Source organism: Cebus imitator, unplaced genomic scaffold (assembly GCF_001604975.1).
Source record: "Cebus imitator isolate Cc_AM_T3 unplaced genomic scaffold, Cebus_imitator-1.0 Scaffold18, whole genome shotgun sequence".
NCBI lineage: Eukaryota > Metazoa > Chordata > Mammalia > Primates > Cebidae > Cebus > Cebus imitator.
In genome coordinates this window covers 8,056,939-8,070,636 of record NW_016107333.1, presented here as the reverse complement: position 1 = coordinate 8,070,636, position 13,698 = coordinate 8,056,939, and the positions used below count along the sequence as shown (strand labels likewise).

Genomic DNA, 13,698 nt, shown 5'->3' with positions numbered 1-13,698 from the left:
TCTCAAAAAAAAAAAAAAAAAAAAAATTTTTTAGAGACAGGATCTGGCTACATTGCCCAGGCTGGTCTCGAACTCCTGGGCTTAAACAATCCTCCTGCCTCTGCCTCCCAAAGTGTTGGGATTACGGTTGTGAACCACTGCACCCATCAGCACCGTCGTTTTAATAGCTGCAAAGGATTCCACCATATGGAAGGGCTATCTTCTATTTCGCCAAGTTTCTATGTATAGACATGTAGGTCATTGCTAGTTTTTGCTGTTATGAAAATGGTTGGAGTCACTATCTATGTACAGACATCTTTGCCCACCTGCTTGATTTTTTTTGTAGCATAAATTGCTAGAAGTCACTGGCTGCATTTCACAACTACCCACACATTCATGATTCTCTCAAAAGACTCACGGGACTCAGAGGGGCTTGTATTCATGGCTGTGGTTTATTACAGCGAAGGGACACACGACAAGTTCGGCGAGGGAAAAAGACACCATCTGGTGGCACCTGGAGGAACCCAGAATTCTCTGTCTTGGGGAGGAGGAGAGAGGTTGCACCAAACACTCTTCTTCCTGCAGCCATGAAGTCTAGCAACATGTGTGCTGTGTTTCTACCTGGGGAAACACACTTAAGACTCCATGGCCAGGGTTTTTTTGTTTGTTTGTTTGTTTTTGTTTTTTTCTGGAGTCAGGGTCTTACTTCAACTGCCCTGGCTGGAGTGCAGTGGTGCAATTTCGGCTCACTGCAACCTCCACCTCCCTGGGCTTAGGTGATTCCCCCACCTCAGCCTCCTGAGTAGCTGGGACAACAGGCATGCACCACTATGCCTGGCTAATTTTTTGTATTTTTAGTAGAGATGTGGTTTTGCCATGTTGCCCAGACTGGTCTCGAACTCCTGGATTCCACCCACCTTGGCCTCCCAAAGTGCTGAGATTACAGGCGTGAGCCACTGCGCCAGGCCCAAGGCCAGGGTTTCTGTTAGGGATTGGTCATATAGTTGACCAGTCACCACGACCAAAATTCCAGACTCTCAGAAGAGAAGGAAGTGTTTGCCATGAATCCCGTTTTCTGTCCAAATTAGCCTACATAAGCTGGTACAATAGAACAGTGCCCCAGGTGGGCAAAACAAGCCTTATCAACAAAGGAGATGTCCCACAAGCCAGGTTCTCAGATCCCAGTCACGAGCTGGTGCTGCAAGAAAGCCCTTTTTAAAATAGCAACATTAGGCTGCTCTATTAACTCTTTTCTGCATGAGTTAGGTCATTTCTGCCTACTTTCACAGGGAAGAGGGATAGCAGCACCAAGCCAAGGCTTCCTCTGAATTCTCCCATGACTTTGTTTCCCCAACCCCTCTTAGCCCCTCCCCTGAGCTGCCTGGTAAGTAGCTGTTCTTTCCACCTGGCTGGCTAAAGCCAATGTCCTTCCTCCCTGATAAGTAAGACAGCTGGTATCAAGAAGCTGTAACACTTTTCTTTTCTGATTTCAGAGCAGCCTAAACATGCATTCCGTGCCCAGCTACCTCACCCAGCCTCCACCCCCTCCTCCGCCTCCTCCACCACTGCCCCCACCGCCACCACCTCAGCCCCCACCACCTCCACCCCAGAGCCTGGGCCCCCCTGGGCGTCCCAACCCTGGAGGGAACGGTGTGGTGGAGGTGTACAGTGCTGCTGCGCCCCTGACTGGGAGTGGAACCGTGGAGATCCAGGCGCTGGGGATGCAGCCCTATCCACCCCTGGAGGTGAGCAGAGGGGGCAGGGTGGAAGAGAACACTAGTCATGGACATCATGGGCAACCTGGACCTGTCCTGAGCACCAGCTGTGTGCCAGGTATTGTGCTGGGGATACCGTGAAAACCAAACCCAGTCCTGGCCTTCATGGGATGTACCACATCATGGGGAGGACTCTCATCAAAGCATCAAACCCACAGATGTAAGATGCCAGCCATGAGAGGGTGAAATGGAGTACAGGTTGTAGCAGAAATATAAGCTGCCTGCAGGTAATGCTCAGAACAGTCAGAGATTGCCTGCCTTTTTGGACAAAAAAATTTAAAAAGATTCAAAAAAATTATGTGCATAAGTGTCCCTGACAGTTTTTAATAAGCTAGGTGTATCAGTTAGCTATTGCTGGGAAAGAAATATCCATCAGACATCAGTAATGTATCGCAAAAGTGTTTATTGTTCACGTGTTTGCATGGTCAGCTAGACAACTCTGCAGATCTTGGCTGGACTCACTCATATGTCTGAAGGTTGACTGGTTGTCAGCCGCTCTAGGATGGCCTGGGCTGGGACAAGTGGGGTGTCTCAGCTCTGTTCTGCGTGACTCTCATCTTCCAGTAGGTTCTCGTGGCCATGGTGGAGGTGTACAAATGCAGGCAGAAATGCCCAAGGCCTCTGGAGGTTTAGGCTTGTAAATAACACAGAATCACTTCTACTGGCCAGAAGTGATCACAAGGCCAGCGTAGATTCAACAGCTAGGGAAATAGATGCCACCTCTTGATGGGAGGACCTGCAAAGTCACACTGCAAAGGCATGGGTATGGGGAGGGGTGAAGAATTGGGGCCATAATCCAGTCACTGTACCAGGCTAATTCCCTGCCCATGAGCCCGAAGCTGCAGGCTGTCTACTCAAAATGCACTGAGTTCATAGAACCTTCCAAGACACTCATGCTAGAGGGGATGGTTATGACAAAAACAACCCACCTGCACTGGAAATCACACTAATTCAGACTCACCCCATGTCAGGTAGTCCCTTATAAAGAGAGCCCAGACCAGTCGGAAGATCCCACCGCAAGGCATTCACGTGATGTTCTGAGGGGCTTTGAGGGGCTTTGCCCTAGCCTGGGAGAACAGAGCAAGCTTCTCTAGGGAATTGATTGAATTGAGAAAAAGTTCAGTGGGATGCTGAGGTAATCCTGGTGGCTTGGTAGTCAGAGGGTACCAGCCCAGTGGGGACCAGCACAGAGGGAGCTGCTGCTGTTGATTTTCCATGTAGATGAGGGTGGTATTTGAGGGCAGAGCCTGATTCTTATTAGACTTTGCATCCTTAGCACCTAGCAGAGCACCTGGCCTGTGGTCCTCCTAGAGTAGATATCTTACATTGGGCCATGACCTCCGTTTGCACTCCTCTAAAATGGGACCTCTCCTAGAAGAGCTGTTGAGGATAATAAGAGCCTATACCAGTGGCAGTCACATTAATTACTCAGTAATGCCTTGAGTGAGGGGTGAATTTATTCATGTGACAAATATTTATTTATTTATTTAAAACAGAGTCTCACAGTGTCTCCCAGGCTGGAGTGCAGCGGTATGATCTCGGCTCACTGAAACCTCCACCTTTTGGGTTCAGGCGATTCTCATGGCTCAGCCTCCTGAGTAGCTGATATTACAGGCCTGCGCTACCACGCCCAGCTAATTTTTTTTGTATTTTTAGTGGAAATGGTGGCCAGGCTGCTCTGGAACTGCTGGCCTCAGGTGATCTGCCTGCTTCGGCCTCCTAAAGTGCTGGGATTATAGGCGTGAGCTACTGCACCCGGCCCAGCAAGTATTTATTGAGTGCCGTATTGGTCAGGGTTTGGCCAGGAAAATAGAAACCAGGCAAGCTATTTCTGCAGAGGGTTTTTTTTTTTTTTTTTTTTTTAAATTAGAGATGGTGATCTCACTTTAGCCCAGGTTGGTCTCCATCTCCTGGCCTCAAGTTTGCCTCTCACTTCAGCCTCCCAGAGTGTTGGGATTACAGGTGTGAGCCACTGTGCCCAGCCAGATTTTATAATTAGTGTTTTTTAAACCTTTTTTCAGTTTTGTCTGATTTTATTACTCCAACTGTATCTTTCTATTTATTTGTGTTTGTCTGAAATATTTTTTCAACTTTAGGCTTTTTGCTTAGTTGTAGTCTTTTTTTTTTTTTGGAGACAGAGTCTTGCTCTGTCACCCAGACTGGAGTGCAGTGGCATGATCACGGCTCACCGCAGTCTCGATCTCCCAGGCTCAGGTGACTCTCTCATCTCAGCCTCCTGAGTAACTGGGACTACAGGCATGTGTCACCATGCCCAACTAGTTTTTTAAATATTTTGTAGAGATGAGATCTCCCTATGTTGCCCAGGCTAGTCTCAATCTCATGTGCTCAAGCCATCCTCCTTCCTCAGCTTCCCAAAGTACTGGAATTGCAGGCATGAGCATTGTGCTTGGCCAGAAATTTTGGGTAGGACACCTCAGGAAGTCCAATGAATGATGAATAGGCCAGGCACAGTGGCTCACGCCTGTAACCCCTACACCTTGGGAGGCAGAAGTGGATGAATCACTTAAACTCAGGAGTTTGAGACCAGCTTGGGCAACATGGTGAAATCTCGTCTCTACAAAATTCACAAAAATTAGCCGAGTGAGGTGGTGTGTGCCTATCATCCCAACTACTTGAGAGGCTGAGGCGGGAGGATTGCTTGGGCCTGGGAGGTCAAGGCTGTGGTGAACTGAGATCACATCATTGCATTCCAGCCTGGACAATAGAGCAAGACCCTCTCTCAAAAAACAGCAACAACAACAAAAAGACTGAAAAAATGAATTCTTTATGATGTCCCAGTGTGGGGATGTAAGCTTAATGTTAACTTAATCTGAATGACTCAGAATTCATGTGGTCATTTCTTGTGGCTTCAGTTCTCAGTGAGGGGAAGCCTGCTACTATGCCATTGGGTACTGTCAGTCAGGAAGTAGAGCAGCTAGGGAGAGCACAGACCCCTCTGACTTCCTGGTTCTTTCTCTCTCTCTTTTTTTTTTTTTTGAGACAGAGTCTTGCTCCGTTACCCAGGCTGGAGTGCAGTGATGTGATCTTGGCTCACCGCAACCTCCGCCTCCCAGGCTCAAGCAGTTCTCCTGCCTCAGCCTCCTGAGTAGCTGAGATTACAGGCACACACCACCATGCCTGGCGAACTTTTGTATTTTTAATAGAGATGGGGTTTCACCATGTTGGCCAGGCTGGTCTCAAACTCCTGACCTCAGGTGATCTGCCCACCTTGGCTTCCCAAAGTGCTGGGATTACAGATGTGAGCCACTGTGCCCAGCCACCTCGTTCACCACTGATAAGAGTAGTTGGCTGGACGTGATGGCTCATGCCTGTAATCCCAGCACTTTGGGAGGCCGGGACAGGTGGATCACAAGGTCAAGAAATCGAGACCATCCTGGCAAACATGGTGAAATCCTGTCTCTACTAAAAATATATATATAAAAAAAAAATTATGGCAGGACACGGTGGCTCACACCTGTAATCCCAGCACTTTGGGAGGCCAAGGCGGGTGGATCATGAGGTCAAGTGATCGAGACCATCCTGGTCAACATGGTGAAACCCCATCTCTACTAAAATACAAAAATTAGCTGGGCATGGTGGCATGCACTTGTAGTCCCAGCTACTTGGGAGGCTGAGGCAGGAGAATTGCTTGAACCCAGTGAGCTGATATCGCGCCACTGCACTCCAGCCTGGTGCCTGGTGGCAGAGCGAAACTCTGTCTCAAAAAAAAAGAAACAATTAGCTGGGCATGGTGATGTGAGCCTGTAGTCCCAGCTACTTGGGAGGCTGAGGCAGGAGAGTTGCTTGAACCTGGGAGGTGGAGGTTGCAGTGAGCTGAGATTGTGCCACTGCACTCCAGCAAAGCCAAAGAGGAAAACTCTCTCAAAAAAAAAAAAAAAAAAAAAAGACAGCAAAAAACCATAGTCATGACAATAATAACAGCTAATGTGTATTGCATGCTCACTCTGTGCCAGTCACTGTTCTAAGCCCTTTACTTGTTGCTTCCTTTAATCTTCACAGTCACCCCTTGAGAGGGGTACTATGATGAGTCCCATTTTACAGAAGTGGAAACTGAGACAAAGAAATTAAAAGATGCCCAAGGTCACTTAGGTGCTAAGTGGAAGAGTCAAGATTTGAACCTAGGCAGCCTGGCTCCATAGCTATTCTGGCCTCCTGGCTTCATGAAGTTCTGAGGGGGCTTGAGAGTGACTTGGGTGACCGGGGCAGGTGGAGGGTCTGTGATGGTGGTATAGGGGAGAGTGGCTGAGGTTGGCCAGGGAGGCAGGGAGAGTGCCCCTGGCTGGGAGCTCTTCCCCTCTCCTGGCAGGGCTTTTTCTCTGACTGTGCTGTCCTTCTAGGTGCCAAACCAGTGTGTGGAGGCTCCAGTATACCCCAGCCCTGCAGTGTACAGCCCTGGCAAGCAGGGATTCAAACCCAAGGGACCAAACCCCACTGCCTCCATGACCAGCGCCACCGGGGGCACAGTGGCCACTTTTGACTCTCCACCAATGCTGAAGACCCGACGGGCTAAAGGTGCCAGGGGACTCCCGGAAGGTGGGCCCCCAGCCTACCATGGGCATCTTTCCTCAGCATAGGCTGATTCACAAGCTGCTTGGTTCTGGTCTTCCCTTTTATGGTAGTTCAAGTTTGTTTGCATGTAATGGAAAATTCAAAATAGCGATAACTTCAAAATGATAGAATTTTGTTTATTTTCTGTGTAAATCAAGGCCAGAAGCAGAAAATCTTGGGATCATGTGACTGCATGGGCACCAGGCACCCCTGTTTCTTCTTTCTGTTTCTACCACCTCCAGAACATGGTATCAGTTATCCTGATGCCTCATTGTCTCAGATGGCTGCTGGAACTCCGGTCATCAATTTAATATTCCAGGTAGTAAGAAGAAGGGAAAGGGAAGGATAAAAGGGGCTTCTCCCAGCTTCTAGAAGTTCTGTTTGATATTTTTGCTTATATCTCATTGATGAAAACTTAGTCACATGGCCATACCTAGCCGCAAGAGAAGCTGGGAAGTGTCTCTTTTGGCTAGGGACATTGATATTCCCTTTATGGGATTTGTGAGGAGTGAAGAAGGAGAGTGGATATTAGGCAAGCAGTAGTATCTGCCATCCTAAGGCAGATGCTCAGTATGGGCTGGGAGGTGGTGTCAGAGCAGGGAGCAGATGGAGAGGAGAGAAAGAATTATTCAGGGGCTTTCCAGTCTACTACTCCTACCCTTCTTTCCTTCCACAATGATGTATTGAGAGTCTGTATGCCAGACCCAGTGTCAGGCACTGGGATCTAGTCTCTTGGTCTATGATTTCTCCTGCCTTCAGTTTAATGGAAGAAACAGACAGGCAATAAATAATAAATATTTCTGAGTTGCTCTAGGAAGGAGGCTAATGGGTCCTGTGATTGAGAATTAACTAGGGAGAGGCTGGTAAATGATTCTCCTCAGGTGAGGAGGAGAAGGAAGCAGCCTTGCGGATATCTGTGGGACAAGCATTCCAGGCAAGGGGGAACAGCAGGTGCAAAGGCCCGGAGGTAGGAACATGCTTGAGGTCTTGGAAGGTTAGCAAGGTTAGCTAGGCGTCTACTGCAACTGGATGGAGAGAATGATGAGGTTGTCAGGAGTTAGGGGATGGAGAGCACTGTGGGCCACGGCAAAGAGGGTAGATTTGATTATAGGGCAGAGGGGAGCCTCTGAAGGATTTGTCTTACTTTCCCAGCCAGAGCATGACCTGGGCTTTCCTCCCCAGTCCCTGTGAAGCTCTCCTGTGTCTCCTCCCCGGCCTGCACACAGGTGTAGATTTCCCGGGGTGTGTGTTGTCTGGCTCAGGTTCAGCAGCCAGAGGCTGCCCTTGGCTCCCTGAGCTGCACCCCAGCCTCATTGTCCCCTCCTTCCATTTGTCTTTCAGCTGCAGGGAAGCCAAAGGCTCAGAAACTCAAGTGCTCATACTGTGACAAGTCATTCACCAAAAACTTTGATCTGCAGCAGCACATCCGAAGGTACATATGCGTGGTGAGGCAGATGTGGCTGGGGCCATCTGTGCTGGGAGCGAGACTCTTTTCAGCCCCTAGCCTGGGAGGTGACCCAGGTTGCACCTGCCATGTCATGGTGTTCAGGCTGTAGTCCAGGCCGGGGTGGTTTTTCCTCTTCTATCTCAGGAGCAGTGGAAGGGACTTGTAAAAGCTGTGGGACTTGCCCACAGAGACTGGGAAGGTCCGGGACGGGCCGGTATGGGAAGAAAAGCACTGAACCCAGGTGGGCTTCGCAGATATGTCAGCGCTGTCTCAGGCCCCCCCTCTGCAGAACAGGCTGGCCAGCCAGGGCTGCCGTGCTCTGCAGATGGGACTCTGTGAGCTCTCTGCTCACTCCGGACTAAGCATGCAGGGATCCCTGCTGGGCCTGGGTTTTTCCATCTGTGAAAGGGGAGGCTGGACTTGTTCAGCATCTCTCACACAGTGAGATGCACTGGTACATGAGATGATTTTTGGTGGTTCATGGATATGGGGTTGAAAAGTTCTGAAGATGTAGTGGGAAAGTTCTTCCCTTTGTAATTTCAGTCCTTGGAGAGTCATAGAGGAAACCTCAGTTTGGTATAATTTTGTCTTTAACACCTTTGGTATACATGCTCATCTCTTATAATGGAGAGAGAGAGGGGTGGGGGGAGAGAGAGACAGAGAACAAACCTCAGATTCCAGCCGTGGCTGGGAACAGCTTCTATCTAGACCAGGGTTTTTCAGCCTTGCTGCTACTGACATTTTGGATTTTGGATCACATTATTCTTTGCTGTGGGGAGCTGACGTGCACATCATAGAATGTTTAGGAGCATCCCTGGCCTATAACCGTTAGATACCAGGAGTACCGCAGCCTACAGCTGGGACAATCAAAAATGCCAGTGTCTCCTGGAGGGCAAAACTGACCACAGTTGAGAACTGGTCTACACTAGTGCTGTCCAATAGAACTTTCTGTGATGATACAAATGCTCAAATTGTGCTGGACACGGTGGCTTATGCCTGTAATCCCAGCACTTTAGGAGGTTGAGGTGGGCGGATCACTTGAGGTCAGGGGTTCGAGAGTAGGCTGGCTAACATGGTGAAACCCCATCTCTACTAAAAATACAAAAATTAGCCAGGCATGGTGGCGGGTGCCTGTAGTTCCAGCTACTTGGGAGACTGAGACAGGAGAATCCCTTGAACTCAGGAGGCAGAGGTTGCAGTGAGCTGAGATCATGCCACTGCACTCCAGCCTGGGCGACAGAGTGAGACACCGTCTCAAAAAAAAAAAGAAAAAAGAAATGCTCAAAGTGGCGCTCTCCAGTGTGATAGCTACTGACTATACATGGCTGTTGAGCACTCGGAATGTGGCTCGTGAGATTGAGAAATTGAATTTCATATTTTATTTTATTTATTTATTTTTTTTTGGGACGGAGTTTCACGTTACCCAGGCTGGAGTGCAATGGCGCGATCTCGGCTCACCGCAACCTCCACCTCCTGGGTTCAGGCAATTCTCCTGCCTCAGCCTCCTGAGTAGCTGGGATTACAGGCACGCACCACCATGCCCAGGTAATGTTTTGTATTTTTAGTAGAGACGGGGTTTCACCGTGTTGACCAGGATGGTCTCGATCTCTTGACCTCGTGATCCACCCACCTCGGCCTCCCAAAGTGCTGGGATTACAGGCTTGAGCCACCGCGCCTGGCCCATATTTTATTTTAATGAATTTTACTTATTTATTTTTAGACAGGGTCTTGCTCTGTTGCCCAGGCTGGAGTGCAGTGGTGTGATCTTGGCTCACTGCAGCCTCAATCTCCCGGGCTCAAGCAGTCCTCCCATCTCAGCCTCCCAAACTGCTGAGACCACAGGCTCACACCACCACACCTAGCTAATTTTTGTACTCTTTGTAGAAACAGGGTTTCATCATGTTGCTCAGGCTGGTCTTGAACTCCTGAGCTCAAGCGATTCTCCCATCTTGGCTTCCCCAAAGTGTTGGGATTACAGGCATGAGCCACCATGCCAGGCTTGAATTTAAATTTAAATAGCCCCATATGGCTTATGTCTACCTTATTGGACAGTGTAGCTCTGGATCTTGCATTTTTTTTTGGTTGCTTTATGACAAGCGGTTTTCCATACAGAATAACAAAAGGAAACTTTTTAAAAAAGATTATTTTATTTTCATTGATTTAATTTTAGAGACAAGGTCTTGCTCTGTCATCCAGGCTGGAGTGTAGTGGCATGGTTATACTCACTGTAACCAACTCCTGGGCTTAAGCAATCCTTCTGCCTCAGACTCCCAAAGTGCTAGAATTACATATGTGAGCCATAAAATTATTTTAAGTTGGGGTGGACGTGGTGGCTCACGTCTGTAATCCCAGTGCTTTGGGAGGCCGAGGGGGGTGGATCACAAGGTCAAGAGATAGAGACCATCCTGGCTAACATGGTGAAACCCCATCTCTACTAAAAATACAAAAATTAGCCGGGCATGGTGGCGCACGCCTATAGTCCCAGATACTCGGGAGTCTGAAGCAGGAGAATTGCTTGAACCTGGAAGCGGAGGTTGTAGTAAGCCAAGATCGTGCCACTGCACTCCACTCTGATGGCAGAGCGAGGCTCTGTCTCAAAAACAAAATTATTTTAAGTTTTAAAAAAGTAAGTCGATTTGAAGAAAAATGTTAAACTGTGGTACAAGTACTGTGCTGTGACAACTAGAATGTTTTCTCCTTCAAATGACAGAAGTCCCCATTTGTTTATTCATTTTCGAGATGGAGTCTCGCTCTGTCACCCAGGCTGGAATGTAGTGGTGTGATCTTGGCTCAGTGCAACCTCCACCTCCTGGGTTCAAGCGATTCTCCGACCTCAGCCTCCTGAGTAGCTAGGATTACAGGTGCACACCGCCACACCCAGCTAAGTTTTCTATTTTTAGTAGAGACGTTTTTTCACCATGTTGGTCAGGCTGGTCTCAAACTCTTGACCTCAAGTGATCCACCTGCCTTGGCCTCCCAAAGTGCTGGGGTTACAGACATGAACTGCTGTGCCTGGCCAGAAGTCCTCATTTAAATGGGCTTGGACAATTAAGAAATGTTGTCTCACAGTATGGGATGGCCAGAGGAAGATGGCTCCAGGGTTTGTTGATGAGCAGCTCACTAACATGACCCAGAACCCAGGGTCTTTCCATCTCTGGTCTGCCTGCCTCAGCAAGAGGGCTTGTCTCCATGGTGTCAGAGGGTGGCCAGTGGCATCTGGATGTTCTTTCTGGGCCTTCCTGGTGGCTGTGAGCTCCTGGGCTGAGGCCTTGTCCTCGTTCCTGCAGGAGGGCACTGACAAGCCTTGTCTTCCACAGCCATACCGGCGAGAAGCCCTTCCAGTGTATTGCATGTGGCCGTGCCTTTGCCCAGAAGTCTAATGTTAAGAAACACATGCAGACCCACAAGGTGTGGCCTCCAGGACACAGTGGTGGCACCGTGTCTCGAAACTGTGTGACTGTACAGGTCATGGCCCTGAACCCCAGCAGGCAGGAGGACGAGGAAAACACAGGTAGGTGGAAGTAGGGAATGCCATGCTCCTCACGCCTCTCTTCTGCGGCTTCACAGGTGTTGTTGCTAGCTGTGTGACCTTGGGCAACCCCCATGACCAAACATACAACATATGTGGCATTACTCTAATACTATACACATGGCAGACATCACTATTCAATCACCTACCCTTTTTTGGCAGAGCCTGGTCTTACCTCAGAATCTTTCTATTTTTTTTAACTTATGAATTGCTTATTTCTGGAATTTTCCATTTAATATTTTCAGACCATGGTTGACTCTAGATAATTAAAATCATGGAAAGCAAAATTGTAGATAAGGGGAGACTAGTATAACATAAAAATTTATGAGCCCATACTGTTAAAATAAATGAATAAGTAAATAAATAGGGGATGAAAGACAGCCCTTTCTTCTTAAAAAAATTTTTACTTGCCGGGCGCGGTGGCTCAAGCCTGTAATCCCAGCACTTTGGGAGGCCGAGGCGGGTGGATCACAAGGTCAAGAGATCGAGACCATCCTGGTCAACATGGTGAAACCCCGTCTCTACTAAAAATACAAAACATTAGCTGGGCATGGTGGCGCGTGCCTGTAATCCCAGCGACTCAGGAGGCTGAGGCAGGAGAATTGCCTGAACCCAGGAGGTGGAGGTTGCGGTGAGCCGAGATCGCGCCATTGCACTCCAGCCTGGGTAACAAGAGCGAAACTCCGTCTCAAAAACAAAAAACAAAAAAAAAAAAACATTAATAAAAAAAAAATAAAAAAAAATTTTTTACTTTAAGTCTGGGATACATGTCCAGAATGTACAGGTTTGTTACATAGCTATACCTGTGCCATGGTGGTTTGCTGCACCTATCAACCCGTCATCTAGGTTTTAGGCCCTGCATGCATTAGGTATTTGTCCTTGTCCCCCAACCCCCAATAGGCCCCAGTGTGTGATGTTCCCCTCCCTGCGTCCTTGTGTTCTCATTGTTCAACTCCCGCCTATGAATGAGAACATTTGGTGTTTGGTTTTCTATTCCTGTGTTAGTTTGCTGAGAATGGTGGCTTCCAGCTTCACCATGTCCTCACAGAGGACATGAACTCATTCATCTTTATGGCTGCATAATATTCCATGGTGTATATGTGCCACATTTAAAGAAAGTCCTTTCTTACGGTAAAATATGTACTGATAAAAGTAGAAATAATGGTTAAATTAGCAAATAACTATTTAACAGCCACCATAGTTATATGATCATGTGCTGTGTAAGGATGTTTCCATGAGTGACAGATGGCATATGTGACAGTGGTCCCATGAAGTTGTAATGGAGCTGGAAAATTTCTGTCATCTAGTGACATTGTTGCCATTGTAAAGTCATAGCACACTGCATTACCTTTTCCATGTTTGGTTACGTTTATTTTAAAATTTTTAGATTTAGGGGGTACATGTGCTTGTTTGTTACATGGGTATTACATGCATAATGGTGGGGGCTGGGCTTCTAGTGTACCTATCACCCAAATACTAGACATTGTACCAACAAGTAGTTTTTCTTTCTTTTTTTTTGTTTTTTGTTTTTTGAGACAGAGTCTCACTCTGTCACCCAGGCTGGAGTACAGTGTTGCTATCTCAGCTCACTGTAACCTCTGTCTTCCAGGTTCAAGTGATCCTCCTGCATCAGCCGAGTAGCTGGGATTACAGGTGCCCACCACCATGCCTGGCTAATTTTTATATTTTTAGTAGAGACACGGTTTCACCATGTCGGCCAGGCTGGTCTCGAACCCCTGACCTCAAATGATTTGCCTACCTTGGCCTCACAAAGTGCTGGGATTACGGATGTGAGCCACCACACCTGGCCAACAGGTAGTTTTTCAACCCTTGCCCTCCCTCACCATCCCCCTTCAGAAGCTGTTTTCTGTATGTTGCTCCAAGCAGTCACTGTAGTTGATGAGAAGTTGAAAGCTATTCAACCTCCGTGGGCAGTTGGTCTCCAAAGCTCTTTGTACATGTGGCATTCTTATCATTTGTCCCTGAGATAATGATCCTACCCCTGATAATAGTTTAGTTTCTTTTTTGCATGAACACTGAGAACTTACTAGGTTTAGAGCAGCACTGCCCAACAGAAATATATGAACAACATATGTAATTTAAAAATGTTCAGCCAGGCATGATGGCTTGTGCCTGTAATCCCAGTACTTTGGGAGGCTGAGGCAGGCAGATCACAAGGTTAAGAGATTGAGACCATCCTGGCCAACATGGTGAAACCCCATCTCTACTAAAAGTACAAAAATTAGTTAGGCGTGGTGGTGTGCGCCTGTAATCCCAGCTACCCGGGAGGCTGAGGCAGGGGAATCACTTGAATCCGGGAGGCAGAGTTTGCAGTGGGCCGAGATCGTACCACTGCCCTCCAGCCTGAGGGATAAAGCAAGACTCTGTCTCCAAAAAAA

At 48.0% G+C, this 13,698-nt stretch overlaps 1 protein-coding gene across 1 annotated transcript in view; it reads left to right on the top strand.

Moving 5' to 3' along the window:
• ZNF341 (zinc finger protein 341) overlaps positions 1-13,698 on the top strand; it is a 58,260-nt gene that overhangs the window by 16,957 nt on the left and 27,605 nt on the right. Inside the window, exons 5-8 of the mRNA XM_037734439.1 lie at positions 1,473-1,724; positions 6,113-6,308; positions 7,665-7,755; positions 11,088-11,281. Coding sequence (XP_037590367.1) covers positions 1,473-1,724; positions 6,113-6,308; positions 7,665-7,755; positions 11,088-11,281 — 733 coding nt within the window. The remainder of the gene's footprint in view (positions 1-1,472; positions 1,725-6,112; positions 6,309-7,664; positions 7,756-11,087; positions 11,282-13,698) is intronic.